This window comes from Clinocottus analis, unplaced genomic scaffold (genome assembly GCF_023055335.1).
Source record: "Clinocottus analis isolate CAN_PGR_092001 unplaced genomic scaffold, fCliAna1.0.p SCAF_14, whole genome shotgun sequence".
NCBI lineage: Eukaryota > Metazoa > Chordata > Actinopteri > Perciformes > Cottidae > Clinocottus > Clinocottus analis.
Window position 1 is genome coordinate 64,112 of NW_027175865.1, and position 20,032 is coordinate 84,143.

A 20,032-nucleotide genomic window follows, 5' to 3' on the forward strand; every position below is an offset into this window, starting at 1 on the left:
AATTGCTGCAACAAGAAGGAAACTCATTTTGTTGTTCACTGCAGAGCAGGTTATTGTTGCTTCTGGAGGTGCTGCTGATGCTTGAGCTGCTATTGCAACTATTGAAGCTTCTGTCGTTGTTGCTGCTTCTGGATCTTCAGTAGTTGTTGTTGTTGTTGCTGCTGGAGCTGCTGCGGTTGTTGTTGCTGCAGCTGCGGTTGTTGTTACCTCTGCTGGTGTAATTGTTGGTAACACAGTTGTGGTTGTTGCTATTGGTGTAGTTGTTGTGGCAACTGTGGGTGTTGTTGACACAGCTGGGATTTTTTCAGCTTCTGTGCTCGTTGTTGCTAATTGTGTAGTTGCGGCAACTGTAGTTGTTATTGCAGCTTCTGTGCTCGACGCTGCAGCTGTCGTTGTTGTGGCAACTGTAATTGTTGGCTTGGCTGTGATTGTTAGCGCTGCAGCTGTCGTTGCACCTGCAGCTGTCGTTGTTGCAGCAAATGTAGTTGTTGACGCAGCTGGGATTTTCGCAACTGCTGTGCTTATTATTGCTACTGGTGTAGTTGTTGGCAAAGCTGGGATTTTTGCAACGTCTTTGTTCGTTGTTGCTAAATGTGTTGTTGTTTTTGCGGCTTCTGTATTCGACCATGCAACTGTCGTTGCGGCAACTATTGTTGTTTGCGCTGCAGCTGTTGTTGCACCTGCTGTGGTCGCTTTTTCAGCTTCTTTGCTCATTGTTGTTGCGGCAACTGTAGTTTTTGCAGCAAGTGTAGTTTGGATTGTGGCTGGAATTTTTGCAGCTTCTTTCTCCGTTGTTGCTACTGGTTTAGTTGTTGTTAAGGCAACTGTAGTTGTTGTTGGTGTAGTTGTTATTGTTGTAGCTGCAGTTGTGGTTGATGCTGCTGGTGTAGTTATTGGTGTGGCAACTGTTGTTGGGGCTGCTGTGGATGCTGGTGTAGTCGTTAAGCCAACTGTGGTCATTGTGGCTGATGGCGTAATTGTTTTTGCAGCTACTGTACTCGTTGGTGCAACTGTGGCTGTTTTTGTAGCGGCAACTGGTGTAGTTGTTATTGCGACAATTGTAGTTTTTGTTAGCGCAGCTCTGGTTGTTGTAGCTGCAGTTGTCGTTGTTGCTGCTGGTGTAGTTGTTACGGCAACTGTATTTTTTGTCGGCGCAACTGTGTTTGTTGTCGATGTATCTGCCATTGTTGCTGCTGGTCTTATTGTTGTTGCGGCAAATTTAGTTGTTAATGCAGCTGTTGTTGTTGCTGCGGAAGCTGTAGTTGTTGATGTGGCAGTTGTAGTTGATGTCTCTGCAGCTTTTGTTGTTGGGTAAACTGTAGTTGTTTTTGCTGCAGCTATCATTGTTGCTCCTGGTATAATTGTTGTTGCTGCAGTTGTCGTTGTTGCTGCAGCCGTCGTTGCTGTGGAAGCTGTGGTTGTTGATGGGTCAACTGAAGTTGTTATTGGCGCAGCTGAAGTTGTTGTTGCTTCTAGTATAATTATTGTTGCAGGAACTGAAGTGGAATTTTTTCGCGCAACTGTCATTGTTGCTGTTGCAGTTGTTGTTGCTGCGTCAGCTGTAGTTGTTGGGGCAACTGTAGTTGTTGGCCCAGCTGTAGTTGTTGTAGCAGGTGTAGTTGCTGCTGAGACAGTTGTTGTGGCTACTGTAGTTGTTGTTGTCCTAACTGATGTTGTTGGACTGTCTGTGTGCGTTGTTGCTGCTGTTGAAGGTGTTGCTGCTGGTGTTGTTTTTGTTGCAACTGTACTTAATGGCGAAGCTGCCGGTGTTGTTGCTGCACTCGTCATTGCAGCAGCTGTAATGAATGATCGGGCGACTGTAGTTGATGAAGCAGCTGTGGTGGTTGGAGATGATGTGGTCGTTGTTGTTGGCTCAGCTGTCGTTGTTGCGGAAACTGTAGTTGTTGTTGGCGCAACTGTTGATGTTGGAGCTGCTGTGGTTGTTGTTGCTGCTGGTGTAGTTGTTGCAGCAACTGTAATTGTTGGTGCAGCTGTCTGTGTTGTTGTTGCAGTCGTCATTGTTGTTGTTGCAGCTGTCATTGTTGATGTGCTAACTGTAGTTGTTGGCGCTGCTGTTGTTGCTACAATTGTCGTTGTTACTGCTGATGTAGTTCGTCCAACTGTAGTTTTTGACGCAGCTGTTGTTGTAGCTGCAGTTATCATCGTTGTTGCTGCTGGTGCCGTTGTTGTGGGAACAATAGTTGTTGGCACAACTGTTGTTGTGGTAGCTGCTGGTGTAGTTGTTGTGGCAACTGTAGTTGTTGGTGCAGCTGTGGTTGTTGTAGCTACAGTTGTTGCTGCTGGTTTAGTTGTTGTGAGAAGAGCAGCTGTCATAGTTGATGGGCTAACTGTAGTTGTTGGCGCTGCTGTTGTTGCTACAATTGTTGTTGTTGATGTAGTTAGTCCAACAGTAGATTTTGGTGCAGCTGTTGTTGCGGTAGCTGCAGTTAACATTGTTGCGGAAACTGTTATTGTTGTTGGCACAGCTGTAGCTTTTGGAGCTGTCGTTGCTGCTGGTGTAGTTGTTGAAGCAGCTGTTGTTGTGGTAGCTGCAGTTGTCATCGTTGTTGCTGCTTTTGTCGTTATTGTTGCCCTTGGTGTAGTTGTTGGCGGAGCTGTGGTTGTTGCAGTTGTTGTTGTTACTACTGGTGTAGTTGTAAGAACTGTAGTTGTTGACACAGCTGTTGTGGTAGTTGCAGTTGTCATAGTTGTAGCTGCAGTTGTTGTTGTTTTTACTGGCGTAGTTGTTGCGGCAACTGTAGTTTTTGGTGCAACTGTGGTTGTTGTAGCTGCAATTGTCGTTATTGCTACTGGTGTAGTTGTTGCGGCAACTGTATCTGTTGGCATAGCTGTGGTTATTGAACCTGCAGTTGTCAGCGTTGTTGCTACTGGTGTAGTTGTTGTGGGAACAGTAGTTGTTGCTGCAACTGTATTTTTGGTAGCTGCAGTTTTCATTGTTGCTACTGGTGTAGTTGTTGTGGGAACAGTAGTTGTTGGCACAGCTGTGGTCGTTGTTGCATTTGGGGAAGTTGTTGTTGGCACAGCTATGGTTGTTGTAGCTGCAGTTGTAATTGTTGCTGCTGGTGTAGTTGTTCTGTCAACAGTAGTTGTTGTTGCTGTCATCGTTGTTGCTGCTGGTGTAGTTGTGGTTGGCACAGGTGTTTTTGTGGTAGCTGCAGATGTTGTTGCGGCAACTGTAGTTGTTGGCACATCTGTGGTTGTTGGAGCTGCAGTTGTCGTTGTTGCTGCTGGTGTAGTTGTTGTGGGAACAGTAGTTTTTGGTGCAGCTGTGGTTGTTGTTGTCATTGTGATTCCTGCTGGTGTAGTTGTTGTTGCTTCTGATGCAGTTGTTGTGAGAACAGCAGTGGTTGGTGCAGCTGTTGTTGTGGTAGCTGCTGTTGTCATTGTTGCTACTGGTGTAGTTGTTGCGGCAACTGTAGTTGATGTAGCGGCAGTTATCGTTGTTGCTGCTGGTGGAGTTGTTGTTGGAGCAGCCGTGGTCGTTGTAGCTGCAGTTGTCATTGTTGCTGCTGGTGTAGTTGTTCTGTCAACAGTAGTTGTTGGTGCAGCTTTGGTTGTTGTCATTGTTGTTGCTGCTGGTGTTGTTGTTGTTGCTGCTGATGTAGTTGTTGCGGCAACTGTAGTTGTTATAGCGCCAGTTATCATTGTTGCTGCTGGTGGAGTTGTTGTTGGCGCAGCTGTTGTTGTGGTAGCTGCAGTTGTCGTTGTTGCTACTGGTGTAGTTGTGGCAGCAACTGTAGTTGTTGGCGCAGCTGTGGTGGTTGAAGCTGCAGTTGTCGTTGTTGCTGGTGGTGTAGTTGTTGTCGGAACAGTAGTTGTTATCGCCAATATTGTTGTCGTAGCTGCTGGTGTAGTTGTTCTTGGCAGAGCTATGGTTGTTGTAGCTGCAGTTGTCGTCGTTGTTGCTGCTGGTGTAAATGTTCTGTCAACAGTAGTTGTTGGTGCAGCTGTGGTTGTTGTTGTTGTTGCCATCGTTGTTGCTGCTGGTGTAGTTGTTGCTGCTGATGCAGTTGTTGTGAGAACAGCAGTGGTTGGTGCAGCTGTTGTTGTGGTAGCTGCTGTTGTCATTGTTGCTACTGGTGTAGTTGTTGCGGCAACTGTAGTTGATGTAGCGGCAGTTATCGTTGTTGCTGCTGGTGGAGTTGTTGTTGGAGCAGCCGTGGTCGTTGTAGCTGCTGCAGTTGTCATTGTTGCTGCTGGTGTAGTTGTTCTGTCAACAGTAGTTGTTGGTGCAGCTTTGGTTGTTGTCATTGTTGTTGCTGCTGGTGTAGTTGTTGTTGCTGCTGATGTAGTTGTTGCGGCAACTGTAGTTGTTATAGCGCCAGTTATCATTGTTGCTGCTGGTGGAGTTGTTGTTGGCGCAGCTGTTGTTGTGGTAGCTGCAGTTGTCGTTGTTGCTACTGGTGTAGTTGTGGCAGCAACTGTAGTTGTTGGCGCAGCTGTGGTGGTTGAAGCTGCAGTTGTCGTTGTTGCTGGTGGTGTAGTTGTTGCTGCTGATGCAGTTGTTGTGAGAACAGCAGTGGTTGGTGCAGCTGTTGTTGTGGTAGCTGCTGTTGTCGTTGTTGCTGGTGGTGTAGTTGTTCTCGGAACAGCAGTTGTTGGCGCAGCTGTGGTTGTTGTTGCTGTCATCGTTGTTGCTGCTGGTGTAGTTGTTGTTGCTGCTGATGTAGTTGTTGCTAATTGTGTAGTTGTTGCGTCAACCATAGTTGTTGGAGCTGTTGTTACTGCTGGTGTCGTTGTTGGCGCAGCTGTGCTTGTGGTAGCTGCAGTTGTCGTTGTTGCTACTGGTGTAGTTGTCGCGGCAACTGTAGTTGTTGGCGCAGCTGTGGTTGTTAGAGCTGCAGTTGTCGTTGTTGCTACTGGTGTGGTTGTTGCTGGAACACTAGTAGTTGGCGCAGTTGTGGTCGTTGTTGCTGTTGGTGTATTTGTTCTTGGCACAGCTGTGGTTGTTGTAGCTGCAGTTGTCGTTGCTGTGGTTGTTGTTGTCATCGTTGTTGCTGCTGGTGTAGTTGTTGTTGCTGCTGATGTAGTTGTTGTGAGAACAGTAGTTGTTGGCTCAGCTGTTGTTGTGGTAGCTGCTGTTGTCGTTGTTGCTACTGGTATAGTTGTTGCAGCAACTGTAGTTGTTGGCACAGCTGTGGTTGTTGAAGCTGCAGTTGTCGTTGTTGCTGCTGGAACTGTAGTTGTTATCACCGCTGTTGTAGTAGCTGCTGATGTAGTTGTTGTTGGCACAGCTGTGGTCGTTGTTGCTGTTGCTAAAGTTGTTGTTGGCACAGCTATGGTTGTTGTAGCTGCAGTTGTCGTTGCTGCTGGTGTAGTTGTTGCTGCAACTGTAGTTGTTGGTGCAGCAGTAGTTGTTGTACCTGCAGTTGTCATTGTTGCTACTGTTGTAGTTGTTGTGGGAACAACAGTTGTTGGCACAGCTGTTGTGGTAGCTGCAGTTGTCATCGTTGTTGCTGTTGGTGAAGTTGTTGTTGGCACAGCTGTGGTTGTTGTAGCTGTAGTTGTTGTTGCTGGTTTAGTTGTTGTGGGAATAGTAGTTGTTGGCACAGCTATTGTTGTAATTACTGCTGGTGTAGTTGTTGTTGCTGTTGGTGTAGTTGTTGTTTGCAGACCTGTGATAGTTGTAGCTGCAGTTGTCGTCGTTGCTGCTGGTGTAGTTGTTCTGTCAACTGTAATTGTTGGCGCAGCTGTTGTGGTAGCTGCAGTTGTTATCGTTGTTGCTGCTGGTGTAGTTGTTGGAGCAGCTGTGGTTGTTGTAGCTGCAGTTGTCGTTGTTGCTGCTGCTGTAGTTGTTGTGTGAACAGTAGTTGTTGGCACAGCTGTGGTCGTTGTTGCTGTTGCTAAAGTTGTTGTTGGCACAGCTATGGTTTTTGTACCTGCAGTTGTCATTGTTGCTATTGGTGTAGTTGTTGTGGGAACAACAGTTGTTGGCGCAGCTGTTGTGGTAGCTGCAGTTGTCATCGTTGTTGCTACGAGTGAAGTTGTTGTTGGCACAGGTGTTTTTGTGGTAGCTGCAGTTGTTGTTGTTGTGGCAACTGTAGTTGTTGGCACAGCTGTGGTTGTTGAAGCTGCAGATGTCGTTGTTGCTTCTGGTGTAGTTGTTGCTGAAACTCTAGTAGTAAGCGCACCTGTGGTCGTTGTTGCTGTTGGTGTATTTGTTGTTGGCACAGCTGTGGTTGTCGTTGTCATCGTTGTTGCTGCTGGTGTAGTTGTTGTTGCTGCTGATGTAGTTGTTGTGAGAACAGTAGTTGTTGGCGCAGCTGTTGTTGTGGTAGCTGCTGTTGTCGTTGTTGCTACTGGTATAGTTGTTGCAGCAACTGTAGTTGTTGGCGCAGCTGTGGTTGTTGAAGCTGCAGTTGTCGTTGTTGCTGCTGGTGTGGTTGTTCTCGGAACAGTAGTTGTTATCACCGCTGTTGTAGTAGCTGCTGATGTAGTTGTTGTTGGCACAGCTGTGGTCGTTGTTGCTACTGTTGTAGTTGTTGTAGGAACAACAGTTGTTGGCGCAGCTGTTGTGGTAGCTGCAGTTGTCATCGTTGTTGCTGTTGGTAAAGTTGTTGTTGGCACAGCTGTGGTTGTTGTAACTGTCATTGTTGTTGCTGGGTTAGTTGTTGTGGGAATAGTAGTCGTTGGCACAGCTATTGTTGTGGTGACCGTTGGTGTAGTTGTTGTTGCTGTAGTTGTTGTTGTTGGCAGACCTGTGATAGTTGTAGCTGCAGTTGTCGTTGTTGCTGCTGGTGTAGTTGTGGTTGGCACAGGTGTTTTTGTGGTAGCTGCAGTTGTCGTTGTTGTGGCAACTGTAGTTGTTGGCGCAGCTGTGGTTGTTGGAGCTGCAGTTGTTGTTGTTGCTTCTGGTGTAGTTGTTGCAGCAACTTTAGTTGTTGGCGCAGCTGTGCTTGTGGTAGCTGCAGTTGTTGTTGTTGCTACTGGTGTAGTTGTTGCTGGAACACTAGTAGTTGGCGCTGCTGTGGTCGTTGTTGCTGTTGGTGTATTTGTTATTGGCACAGCTGCAGTTGTCATTGTAGCTGCTGTGGTTGTTGTTGCTGTGGTTGTTGTTGTCATTGTTGTTGCTGCTGGTGTAGTTGTTGTTGCTGCTGATGTAGTTGTTGTGAGAACAGTAGTTGTTGGCGCAGCTGTTGTTGTAGTAGCTGCTGTTGTCGTTATTGCTACTGGTATAGTTGTTGCAGCAACTGTAGTTGTTGGCACAGCTGTGGTTGTTGAAGCTGCAGTTGTCGTTGTTGCTGCTGGAACTGTAGTTGTTATCACCGCTGTTGTAGTAGCTGCTGATGTAGTTGTTGTTGGCACAGCTGTGGTCGTTGTTGCTGTTGCTGAAGTTGTTGTTGGCACAGCTATGGTTGTTGTAGCTGCAGTTATAGTTGCTGCTGGTGTAGTTGTTGCTTCAACTATAGTTGTTGGTGCAGCAGTAGTTGTTGTACCTGCAGTTGTCATTGTTGCTACTGGTGTAGTTGTTGTGGGAACAACAGTTGTTGGCACAGCTGTTGTGGTAGCTGCAGTTGTCATCGTTGTTGCTGTTGGTGAAGTTGTTGTTGGCACAGCTGTGGTTGTTGTAGCTGTAGTTGTTGTTGCTGGTGTAGTTGTTGTGGGAATAGTAGTTGTTGGCACAGCTATTGTTGTAATTACTGCTGGTGTAGTCGTTGTTGCTGTTGGTGTAGTTGTTGTTTGCAGACCTGTGATAGTTGTAGCTGCAGTTGTCGTCGTTGCTGCTGGTGTAGTTGTTCTGTCAACTGTAATTGTTGGCGCAGCTGTTGTGGTAGCTGCAGTTGTTATCGTTGTTGCTGCTGGTGTAGTTGTTGGAGCAGCTGTGGTTGTTGTAGCTGCAGTTGTCGTTGTTGCTGCTGCTGTAGTTGTTGTGTGAACAGTAGTTGTTGGCACAGCTGTGGTCGTTGTTGCTGTTGCTAAAGTTGTTGTTGGCACAGCTATGGTTGTTGTACCTGCAGTTGTCATTGTTGCTACTGGTGTAGTTGTTGTGGGAACAACAGTTGTTGGCGCAGCTGTTGTGGTAGCTGCAGTTGTCATCGTTGTTGCTACGAGTGAAGTTGTTGTTGGCACAGGTGTTTTTGTGGTAGCTGCAGTTGTTGTTGTTGTGGCAACTGTAGTTGTTGGCACAGCTGTGGTTGTTGAAGCTGCAGATGTCGTTGTTGCTTCTGGTGTAGTTGTTGCTGAAACTGTAGTAGTAAGCGCACCTGTGGTCGTTGTTGCTGTTGGTGTATTTGTTGTTGGCACAGCTGTGGTTGTCGTTGTCATCGTTGTTGCTGCTGGTGTAGTTGTTGTTGCTGCTGATGTAGTTGTTGTGAGAACAGTAGTTGTTGGCGCAGCTGTTGTTGTGGTAGCTGCTGTTGTCGTTGTTGCTACTGGTATAGTTGTTGCAGCAACTGTAGTTGTTGGCGCAGCTGTGGTTGTTGAAGCTGCAGTTGTCGTTGTTGCTGCTGGTGTGGTTGTTCTCGGAACAGTAGTTGTTATCACCGCTGTTGTAGTAGCTGCTGATGTAGTTGTTGTTGGCACAGCTGTGGTCGTTGTTGCTACTGTTGTAGTTGTTGTAGGAACAACAGTTGTTGGCGCAGCTGTTGTGGTAGCTGCAGTTGTCATCGTTGTTGCTGTTGGTAAAGTTGTTGTTGGCACAGCTGTGGTTGTTGTAACTGTAGTTGTTGTTGCTGGGTTAGTTGTTGTGGGAATAGTAGTCGTTGGCACAGCTATTGTTGTGGTGACCGTTGGTGTAGTTGTTGTTGCTGTAGTTGTTGTTGTTGGCAGACCTGTGATAGTTGTAGCTGCAGTTGTCGTTGTTGCTGCTGGTGTAGTTGTGGTTGGCACAGGTGTTTTTGTGGTAGCTGCAGTTGTCGTTGTTGTGGCAACTGTAGTTGTTGGCGCAGCTGTGGTTGTTGGAGCTGCAGTTGTTGTTGTTGCTTCTGGTGTAGTTGTTGCAGCAACTTTAGTTGTTGGCGCAGCTGTGCTTGTGGTAGCTGCAGTTGTTGTTGTTGCTACTGGTGTAGTTGTTGCTGGAACACTAGTAGTTGGCGCTGCTGTGGTCGTTGTTGCTGTTGGTGTATTTGTTATTGGCACAGCTGTGGTTGTTGCAGCTGCAGTTGTCATTGTAGCTGCTGTGGTTGTTGTTGCTGTGGTTGTTGTTGTCATTGTTGTTGCTGCTGGTGTCGTTGTTGTTGCTGCTGATGTAGTTGTTGTGAGAACAGTAGTTGTTGGCGCAGCTGTTGTTGTAGTAGCTGCTGTTGTCGTTATTGCTACTGGTATAGTTGTTGCAGCAACTGTAGTTGTTGGCACAGCTGTGGTTGTTGAAGCTGCAGTTGTCGTTGTTGCTGCTGGAACTGTAGTTGTTATCACCGCTGTTGTAGTAGCTGCTGATGTAGTTGTTGTTGGCACAGCTGTGGTCGTTGTTGCTGTTGCTGAAGTTGTTGTTGGCACAGCTATGGTTGTTGTAGCTGCAGTTATAGTTGCTGCTGGTGTAGTTGTTGCTTCAACTATAGTTGTTGGTGCAGCAGTAGTTGTTGTACCTGCAGTTGTCATTGTTGCTACTGGTGTAGTTGTTGTGGGAACAACAGTTGTTGGCACAGCTGTTGTGGTAGCTGCAGTTGTCATCGTTGTTGCTGTTGGTGAAGTTGTTGTTGGCACAGCTGTGGTTGTTGTAGCTGTAGTTGTTGTTGCTGGTGTAGTTGTTGTGGGAATAGTAGTTGTTGGCACAGCTATTGTTGTAATTACTGCTGGTGTAGTCGTTGTTGCTGCTGGCGTAGTTGTTCTGTCAACTGTAATTGTTGGTGCAGCTGTGGTTGTTGTAGCTGCAGTTGTCGTTGTTGCTGCTGCTGTAGTTATTGTGTGAACAGTAGTTGTTGGCACAGCTGTGGTCGTTGTTGCTGTTGGTGAAGTTGTTGTTGGCACAGCTATGGTTGTTGTACCTGCAGTTGTCATTGCTGCTGGTGTTGTTGTTCCTGCAACTGTAGTTGTTGTTGCAGCAGTAGTTGTTGTACCTGCAGTTGTCATTGTTGCTACTGGTGTAGTTGTTCTGGGAATAGTAGTTGTTGGCACAGCTATTGTTGTGGTAGCTGCAGTTGTCGTCATTGTTACTGGTGTAGTTGTTGGAGCAACTGTGGTTGCTGCTGGTGGAGTTGTTGCGGGAACACGAGTTGTTATCGCCGCTGTTGTTGTCGTAGCTGCTGGTGTAGTTGTTGTTGGAGCAGCTGTGGTTGTTGTAGCTGCAGTTGTCGTCGTTGCTGCTGCTGTAGTTGTTGTGGGAACAGTAGTTGTTGGCACAGCTGTGGTCGTTGTTGCATTTGGTGAAGTTGTTGTTGGCACAGCTGTGGTTGTTGTAGCTGCAGTTGTCGTTGTTGCTGCTGGTGTAGTTGTTCTGTCAACAGTAGTTGTTGGTGCAGCTCTGGTTGTTGTTATCATCGTTGTTGCTGTTGGTGTAGTTGTTGTTGGCACAGCTGTGGTTGTTGTAGCTGCAGTTGTCATTGTTGCTGCTGGTGTAATTGTTGTGGGAACACTAGTAGTTGGCGCAGCTGTGGTCGTTGTTGCCGCTGGTGTAGTTGTTGTTGGAGCAGCTGTGGTAGTTGTAGCTGCAGTTGTCGTTGTTGCTTCTGGTGTAGTTGTTGCGGGAACACTAGTAGTTGGCACAGCTGTGGTCGTTGTCGCTGTTGGTAAAGTTGTTGTTTGCACAGCCATGGTAGTTGTAGCTGCAGTTGTCGTTGTTGCTAGTGGAGTTGTTGCGGGAACACTAGTTGTTATCGCCGCTGTTGTTGTTGTAGCTGCTGTTGTTGTTGGCACAGCTATAGTTGTTGTAGCTGCAGTTGTCATCGTTATTGCTGTTGGTGAAGTTGTTGTTGGCACAGCCATGGTAGTTGTAGCTGCAGTTGTCGTTGTTGCTGCTGGTGTAGTTGTTCTGTCAACTGTAGTTGTTGGTGCAGCTGTGGTTGTTGTTGTTGTCATCGTTGTTGCTGCTGGTGTAGTTGTGGTTGGCACAGCTGTGCTCGTTGTAGCTGCAGTTGTCGTTGTTGCTACTGGTGTGTTTGTTGCAGCAACTGTGGTTGTTGTAGCTGCAGTTGTCGTTGTTGCTGCTGATGGAGTTGTTGCGGGAACACTAGTTGTTATCGCCGCTGTTGTTGTCGTAGCTGCTGTTGTTGTTGGCACAGCTATAGTTGTTGTAGCTGCAGTTGTCGTTGCTGCTGGTGTAATTGTTGTTGGAGCAGCTGTGGTTGTTGTTGCTATTGGTGTAGTTGTTGCAGCAATTGTGGTTGTTGAAGCTGCAGTTGTAGTTTTTGTTGGTGCAGCTGTGGTACTTGTAGCTGCAGTTGTCGTTGTTGCTGCTGTGGTTGTTGTTGTCATCGTTGTTGCTGCTGGTGTATTTGTTGCACCAACTGTAGTTGTTGGCGCAGCTGTGATTGTTGAAGCTGCAGTTGTCGTTGTTGCTGGTGGTGTAGTTGTTCTCAGAACAGTAGTTGTTATCACCGCTGTTGTCGTTGCTGCTGGTGTAGTTGTTGTTGGCGCAGCAGTAGTTGTTGTAGCTGCAGTTGTCATTGTTGCTACTGGTGTAGTTGTTGTTGCTGCTGTTGTAGTTGTTGTGAGAACAGTAGTTGTTGGCGCAGCTGTTGTGGTAGCTGCAGTTGTCGTTGTTGCTGGTGTAGTTGTTGTTGCTGCTGGTGTAGTTGTTGTTGCTGCAGTTGTCATTGTAGCTTCTGGTGTAGTTGTGGGAACAGCAGTTGTCGTTGTTGCTAATGGTGTAGTTGTTGGCGCAGCTGTTGTTTTGGTTGCTGCTTGTGTAGTTGTTGTTGTGGTTGGTGTCGTTGTTGTCGGCACAGCTGTGGTTGTTGTCGATGGAGTTGTTGTTGCTGCTGCTGTAATTGTTGTGGGAACAATAGTTGTTGGCGCAGCTGTGGTCATTGTTGCTGCTGTTCTAGTTGTTGCGACAACAGTAGTTGTTGGTGCAACTGTTGTTGTTGAAGTAGCCATGGTCGTTGTTGCAGTTGTTGTTGTTTGAGCTGCGGTTGTCGTTGTTGTTGCTGCTGCTGTGCTCGTTGTTGCTGATGCTGTGGTTGTGTTGCTCTGTGCGTTGCCTGATGCTGTTCAGCAATGCAGTTGTTGAATTAGTAAACCTTTCAACTATGGATTTACTGGCAATCAATCAATAAAACTTACCAACACACAGAAGTAGGATCATACAGATCTTCATCATCTTCATCGTGGGAAATTGCTTTTCTGATAAATAAACATTAAAACAAAATTTTCTTAGTTTCAGTTCAGTCATGAAGTTATGTTTTTAAAATGTCATGTCATCAGCACCACAATGATTGAACTTGTAGTACTTTCATTTCTTAAAACTTTATTCTCGTTATCTTTAAGACAATTATACTTTGTTAGCAAACAGCTTCCATCGATTTAGAGCAACACGTTTAGTGCTGTTGTGTTGCCATAAGCTTCCACACTGTTTCTTTTTTTAATAAATAAAGGATGAACATCAACTGAAGTATCAACAAATGACCCATTTCTACGCATTCAACATTCAAAGCATGAATTACACACAGAGTGCAGTTGTGATAAAGAGAAAATGTGTAATCCTCGATTTTAAATTTTAAAAAGGCAGAAAACACAACTCCTGGTATTTAAATTAAAGAAGATAGTAAAGTGTAACACTTACAGGTGTGCTGGCGTTGCTGCGTTGCTGCAGTGGTGATGCTCTCTGGTTGCAGTGCTCAGTGTCCTCTGCTGCTCCTTCATGTCCTCCAGTGAACACAGCAGCTTTTATAGCAGCGAGCAGCTGAAGTGACATCAGGACCAGAACCATCGTCAATGTCTTTGTGGTAAGGTTGCCCCCCCCCCTCCTTCAATGATACATTCATCATATCTGCTTGGACAGTGTGTACAAACCTGTTGAGGGACATTCTTTTCAGATATGACGTTTGATTTGTATTTTTGTCTGTGATAATATCCATAGAAATGCTAATAATAATACTTTGAATAATAATATTCTTTGTTCACGGTGCTAACCATCAACAATACTGAAGGTTATCCTCTTACTCTGACTCCACAAAGTACAGTCTAGAGGTGCATTCACTCTTCCACAGAGAATTCAGACTGTTGTTCCTGATTCGACGCCTTCTAACAGCTGCCCATCAGAAGTGGGGTGCCACAGGGGTCTACCTTTGGGCCACTGATGGTTACAATGCACACAAATAACAATACTTCCTAATTAATAATGAATGGTCCACTTTTTGCTGATGACAGTTTGAAACGCTCCAGGCTCCTGATGTTTCCACTCATCCTCTTTGACCACTAATTAGTGTTGACTGCAGGAAAGAGCGACTTCTCCACCTCCACCAGTGACAATGACATACATATCCTATTTCAACGTTTACCGAGCCATTATATTCACTTTTTACATGCGATAGATTAGTTTTATTTGTGTTGCAGGAACACTTTGAACTGGTTGGTGTGCTTCTCTGCAGCTTCCTGCAGCGTCACATCTTCTCATTGTGGATGTTTTTCCATCGCGCCGAGCAGAATGAGTTGTGACGTGACACAGTTCAGCCGCTCGGCCCACAACTGAAGGACCGCTGGGCCGAGCTCAGAACGCCCTGAAAGCTTTCTCTGCTTTTCTCTCCGTCTATTCATGACTCCACTTTGTCAACAGGGTGTGGATCAAAAGGCTTTTCTTTCCCTGTTTGTCTCTGATCGAGTCCAAGTGAACGCAACTCACTTTTTCAGTTTCTGTTGACTGCAATATTCAACATACTTCAATATATTAAATATGCTGCAATATTCAACCAATCGCATCTTTCTGACTTTCGCAAAGCTCGTTCAGTTCCCTGAACGCAACATTAAATTAGTTTTTTGTGGCTTTAGTTGCCAAAGAATATGTATTTTACAGGAAAACCAATGTAAATAATTATCAGTTAACACTTTGAGTGTAAAAACATGTTGCTGTCAAACTGTTATCACGTTGCCGTCACATTGCTGCACTTCAGTAGAATTGAAGCGTCGTAGAAGAGATGAATCTTCAAAGTGTCTGAGGGGAAGCTCATGAATCACTGCAGTCAGGCCTGTTTCTCTCCTCACAGTCTGATGCTTTTGATCCATCCACCAGTTCTTCCAGTCGGTTACATGATCTGTAACCAGCAACACTCACGCAGCAACAGCTGAGGATCACAGAGAGCAACGCGTTGCTCTCCTCAAGCAAGTTCATTCATTCACATGTTTCAGCAACAAGAGAATTAAAAATCACTTCATTATGAAACATGAAAAGACAAAGTGCAATTTAAAAGAACCTTTAAATATATTTAAAAACACTTATAAACAGGAAAGTAGAGTCAGAACGGATTTAATGAATAAAAAATACAAATAAAAAATCACCAAAGAGACTGAAAAAGACCAAAGAGAGACAAACACGAACCAAACAAATGTCTCTTAAACGTCTCTTAAACGTCTTGTGTCTCCTGCATGTCTCTTGTCTCCTGCATGTCTCCTGCATGTCTCTTGTCTCCTGCATGTCTCTTGTCTCCTGCATGTCTCCTGCATGTCTCTTGTCTCCTGCGTGTCTCCTGCATGTCTCTTGTCTCCTGCATGTCTCTTGTCTCCTGCGTGTCTCCTGCATGTCTCTTGTCTCCTGCATGTCTCTTGTCTCCTGCATGTCTCTTGTCTCCTGCGTGTCTCCTGCATGTCTCTTGTCTCCTGCATGTCTCTTGTCTCCTGCATGTCTCTTGTCTCCTGCATGTCTCTTGTCTCCTGCGTGTCTCCTGCATGTCTCTTGTCTCCTGCATGTCTCTTGTCTCCTGCATGTCTCTTGTCTCCTGCATGTCTCTTGTCTCCTGCATGTCTCTTGTCTCCTGCGTGTCTCCTGCATGTCTCTTGTCTCCTGCATGTCTCTTGTCTCCTGCGTGTCTCCTGCATGTCTCTTGTCTCCTGCATGTCTCTTGTCTCCTGCATGTCTCCTGCATGTCTCTTGTCTCCTGCATGTCTCTTGTCTCCTGCATGTCTCCTGCATGTCTCTTGTCTCCTGCATGTCTCTTGTCTCCTGCGTGTCTCCTGCATGTCTCTTGTCTCCTGCATGTCTCTTGTCTCCTGCGTGTCTCCTGCATGTCTCTTGTCTCCTGCGTGTCTCCTGCATGTCTCTTGTCTCCTGCATGTCTCTTGTCTCCTGCGTGTCTCCTGCATGTCTCTTGTCTCCTGCATGTCTCTTGTCTCCTACATGTCTCTTGTCTCCTGCATGTCTGCATGTCTCTTGTCTCCTGCATGTCTCTTGTCTCCTGCATGTCTCCTGCATGTCTCTTGTCTCCTGCATGTCTCCTGCATGTCTCTTGTCTCCTGCATGTCTCCTGCATGTCTCTTGTCTCCTGCATGTCTCTTGTCTCCTGCATGTCTCTTGTCTCCTGCATGTCTCTTGTCTCCTGCATGTCTCTTGTCTCCTGCATGTCTCTTGTCTCCTGCATGTCTCTTGTCTCCTGCATGTCTCCTGCATGTCTCTTGTCTCCTGCATGTCTCTTGTCTCCTGCATGTCTCTTGTCTCCTGCATGTCTCCTGCATGTCTCTTGTCTCCTGCGTGTCTCCTGCATGTCTCTTGTCTCCTGCATGTCTCTTGTCTCCTGCATGTCTCCTGCATGTCTCCTGCGTGTCTCTTGTCTCCTGCATGTCTCTTGTCTCCTGCATGTCTCCTGCATGTCTCTTGTCTCCTGCATGTCTCTTGTCTCCTGCATGTCTCCTGCATGTCTCTTGTCTCCTGCATGTCTCCTGCGTGTCTCTTGTCTCCTGCATGTCTCTTGTCTCCTGCATGTCTCTTGTCTCCTGCATGTCTCCTGCATGTCTCTTGTCTCCTGCATGTCTCCTGCATGTCTCCTGCATGTCTCTTGTCTCCTGCATGTCTCTTGTCTCCTGCATGTCTCTTGTCTCCTGCATGTCTCCTGCGTGTCTCTTGTCTCCTGCATGTCTCTTGTCTCCTGCATGTCTCCTGTCTCCTGCATGTCTCTTGTCTCCTGCGTGTCTCCTGCATGTCTCTTGTCTCCTGCATGTCTCTTGTCTCCTGCATGTCTCCTGCATGTCTCTTGTCTCCTGCATGTCTCCTGCATGTCTCTTGTCTCCTGCATGTCTCCTGCATGTCTCATAATGAACCAGAACAACATCCTCCCTCTCAGACAAGATGGCGGTAAAGAAAACACAGCAGGACGGGCGGATCCCAGAGATAATGACGGCGCTCCTGTTACATAACTCTTCCATGAATGTCAGTTTTTATTTAGCGACGACAACAAAAGACTTCGAGGTGGGGCTCGTTGGCTCGTTGGCTCGTTGGCTCGTTAGCTCGTTAGCTCGTTGGTTCGTTGGTTCGTTGGTTCGTTGGCTCGTTGGCTCGTCGGCTTGTTTTTCCAGACGTTCCTGCAGCCGCTGAAGCTCTTTGTTCACCGGTCGAGAGGGCGGAGCCAGCGGCCATGACGGGACCAAAGAGCATCACCTGAATAACCAGGAGGAGGGATGAGGCCTGCAGACACACACACACACACACACACACACACACACACACACTCGTAACCCGACACATGACAACAGTTGTTAAGAGTTCAAAGTGTTGCCTGGACGAGCAGAGGAACATTCTCAACATTATTCCATAATTCCAGGGAAATGTTTCTGTATTGTTTGTTTCTTATTTGTGTTGCAGAACAAACGTTTGACCACGGAACACTTTTATTATTATTGTTATAATTATCATTCCATCTGGGTGGAGAGTCGTGAATGTTCTCACACGATGCCGTCACACATTTATTTATTTTTTAAATTTGAGTATTTTTCATTTATTTATCTTGATTTCACACATGTGTGTTGCAGGAAGCAGGAGGTCAGCAGGTCGGCGTCTCAGTGAGGTGATGGTTCCTCTGGAGGCGGAGCTTCATCTCATGAGGTCAGACAGTCAGGAAAGATAGAAAGAGTCTTCACATAATTGCATTGTGTTAATATCTATAAACGGTGTGATGTGGCGTGTTTGAAGTTTCAACTCTCAAGAAAAAGAAGTTTTCGATGTAAAGATGTGCTTCATGAACGTTGGATCTGTTCATTGAGACTTTACGTTGAGATGAAAACATAATTATAGTTATTGTAGACGGTTATTGTTTTTATAGCATCAACATAATCCTCTAACTCACACAAAGGATGTGAATAATGAGACATAAGTCATGGTCAATTACTGGCTCATTCACCTGCTTCCCAGCATGCATTGTGTTGGTGTGAAAGCTGCCTTTAGTTGAAGTGACCTTCAGGGAAACCAGGAAGTGACTCAACATAGAATATGAATATTAGATGTGGTTGGTGATCAATTACTGGCTCATTCACCTGCTTCCCAGCATGCATTGTGTTTGTCTTCATAACTGTAACATGTTGCAGTGAGTGACGTAAAAACACATTTAAATGAAGGAGGAAATAACACAACGCTGCAGTTCCTAGATTTTATTCATCACTTAAAAGAAGCTTAAAGTAAACAACACGGGCGTGAAAACATAATTATCGTCATCTTTGAGAAAGTTATTCTATTCATAGCATCGATATAATTATTCTACGTGAATAATGAGACATAAGTCATGGTCAATAATTGGCTCATTAACCTTTTTCCCAGCATGCATTGTGTTGTGGTGAAACCTTTTAGTTAAAGTGACCTCACGGAGACACACACACACAGACACAGACACACACACACACACACACAGACACACACACACACACAGACACACACACACACACACACACACACACACACACACACACAGACACACAGCCAGGATGGAGGTGGAGAGCAGGTGACTCAGACCTGGTGTGTTCTGCTGAGCGTGTGGTGACGCACACACACAGTTACACACCTTGACACACCCAGCCGATGCTCCTTGGTGTGTGTGTGTGTGTGTGTGTGTGTGTGTGTGTGTGTGTGTGTGTGTCTGCTCCTCTCCTGGTGGGCCTTGAGGGTTCTGACCATCACTCAGAGATTTGAATTGTGTAAATTGACACAACTGACAACACATCGTTTCATTGGTCGTTCATGTTGTGATATCGACACAACAGGATGTGTGTGTGTGTCTGTGTGTTCCCTCTGATGCAGACACACAACGTTGTCGTTTCTTCAGGCAAAACAAGTAGAAAAACAAGCAGAAGATTCTTTTCTTTTTCACGTTGAGGTGTTTTTCCTTCCTTGTTTTTCTCATGTCGTGTTTTTCATTTTGAAAGGTGTTTAAAACAACTTCCTGTTTCATGGCGGAGGCTCACACGGAGCCATAACTTTAAACTTTTTAAACTTCTCACCGCAAAGTCTCAAGATCAAAGTGAACCAACGTGAAGTCCATCAGGTTCCATCTCAGAGGAGCAAACTAAATGCAGACGTTGAGTGTTTGACTGCAGCGCCCCCTAGAGCCTGAATGACATGAACATCACATGAATATGACATGAATATGACATGAACATCATATGAATATGACATGAATATGACATGAACATCACATGAATATGACATGAATATGACATGAACATCACATGAATATGACATGAACATCATATGAATATGACATGAACATCATATGAATATGACATGAACATCACATGAACATGACATGAACATGACATGAATATGACATGAACATCATATGAATATGACATGAACATCACATGAACATGACATGAACATGACATGAATATGACATGAACATCATATGAATATGACATGAATATGACATGAACATCACATGAATATGACATGAATATGACATGAACATCACATGAACATGACATGAATATGACATGAACATCACATGAATATGACATGAACATCACATGAACATGACATGAATATGACATGAACATCATATGAATATGACATGAATATGACATGAACATCACATGAATATGACATGAATATGACATGAACATCACATGAATATGACATGAACATCATATGAATATGACATGAACATCATATGAATATGACATGAACATCACATGAACATGACATGAACATGACATGAATATGACATGAACATCATATGAATATGACATGAATATGACATGAACATCACATGAATATGACATGAACATCATATGAATATGACACGAATATGACATGAACATCACATGAACATGACATGAATATGACATGAACATCACATGAATATGACATGAACATCACATGAATATCACATGAATATCACATGAACATCACATGAACATGACATGAATATGACATGAACATCACATGAATATGACATGAACATCACATGAATATGACATGAATATCACATGAACATCACATGAACATGACATGAATATGACATAAACATGACATGAATATGACATAAACATCACATGAATATGACGTAAATATGACATGAATATGACGTGAACATGACATGAATATGACATGAACATCACATGAACATCACATGAATATGACATGAATATGACATAAACATCACATGAATATGACATAAATATCACATGAACATCACATGAACATGACATGAACATGACATGAACATCACGTGAATATGACATAAACATCACATGAATATGACATAAATATCACATGAACATGACATGAACATGACATGAACATGACATGAACATGACATGAATATGACATGAACATGACATGAACATCACGTGAATATGACATGAACATGACATGAATATGACATGAACATCACATGAACATCACATGAATATGACATGAATATGACATGATCATGACATGATCATGACATGAACATGACATGATCATGACATGAACATGACATGATCATGACATGAATATGACAGGGTGAGGTAGCTGAAGCTGTGTGGACACGTCACACAGATAATAGTTAGTGATGTAGGAGTTATGTGTATTTTAGTGCTATATGAAGCTAGTTAGCGCCCGATGGCTCTTCTGATCACAGGGAGACTTCAACAAGCTGTCAATCACTTTTCATAATATTCATCACATATTGATTCATAGAACATTTTCTAAGAATCGGACACAGCATTTCTCCCACTG

General features: G+C 44.9%; 2 protein-coding genes across 2 annotated transcripts; both read right to left on the bottom strand.

Annotated features, from left to right (window-relative positions):
- Positions 1 to 2,344: 2,344 nt before the first annotated feature.
- LOC137784979 (probable serine/threonine-protein kinase clkA) lies at positions 2,345 to 4,089 on the bottom strand. The gene is made up of 4 exons (XM_068575989.1): positions 4,045 to 4,089; positions 3,657 to 3,943; positions 3,155 to 3,530; positions 2,345 to 3,094 (listed from the first exon to the last, which is right to left on the bottom strand). Exons 1-4 carry the CDS (start codon positions 4,087 to 4,089, stop codon positions 2,345 to 2,347), a joined length of 1,458 nt encoding a protein of 485 aa, XP_068432090.1.
- Positions 4,090 to 4,234: 145 nt separating this feature from the next.
- On the bottom strand, positions 4,235 to 10,710 carry LOC137784980 (homeobox protein 2-like). Its single transcript, XM_068575990.1, has 15 exons — positions 10,705 to 10,710; positions 9,796 to 10,393; positions 9,455 to 9,734; positions 9,045 to 9,392; positions 8,793 to 8,966; positions 7,974 to 8,693; positions 7,458 to 7,745; positions 6,972 to 7,370; positions 6,720 to 6,893; positions 6,153 to 6,620; positions 5,920 to 6,059; positions 5,708 to 5,807; positions 5,385 to 5,534; positions 4,905 to 5,042; positions 4,235 to 4,697 (listed from the first exon to the last, which is right to left on the bottom strand). The coding sequence occupies exons 1-15, from the start codon at positions 10,708 to 10,710 to the stop codon at positions 4,235 to 4,237; spliced, it is 4,446 nt and encodes a 1,481-aa protein (XP_068432091.1).
- Between the last annotated feature and the right edge of the window lie 9,322 nt (positions 10,711 to 20,032).

Coding starts and splice junctions, on each gene's coding strand:
- LOC137784979 (XM_068575989.1), bottom strand. CDS start 4,089: ATGACAACAGCAGCTACCACAACAACAGCTGCACCAACCACTGCT. Junction 3,944..4,044: donor CAGCTGCACCAACCACTGCT/GTTCTCACAACA, acceptor TACTGTTGACAG/AACATTTACACCAGCAGCAA. Junction 3,095..3,154: donor GCTACCACAAAAACACCTGT/GCCAACCACAAC, acceptor TACTGTTGACAG/AACAACTACACCAGCAGCAA.
- LOC137784980 (XM_068575990.1), bottom strand. Junction 9,393..9,454: donor GCTACAACAACCATAGCTGT/GCCAACAACAAC, acceptor CAACTACATCAG/CAGCTACTACAACAGCGGTG. Junction 5,535..5,707: donor GCAGCTACCACAACAGCTGC/GCCAACAATTAC, acceptor CAACTAAACCAG/CAACAACAACTACAGCTACA.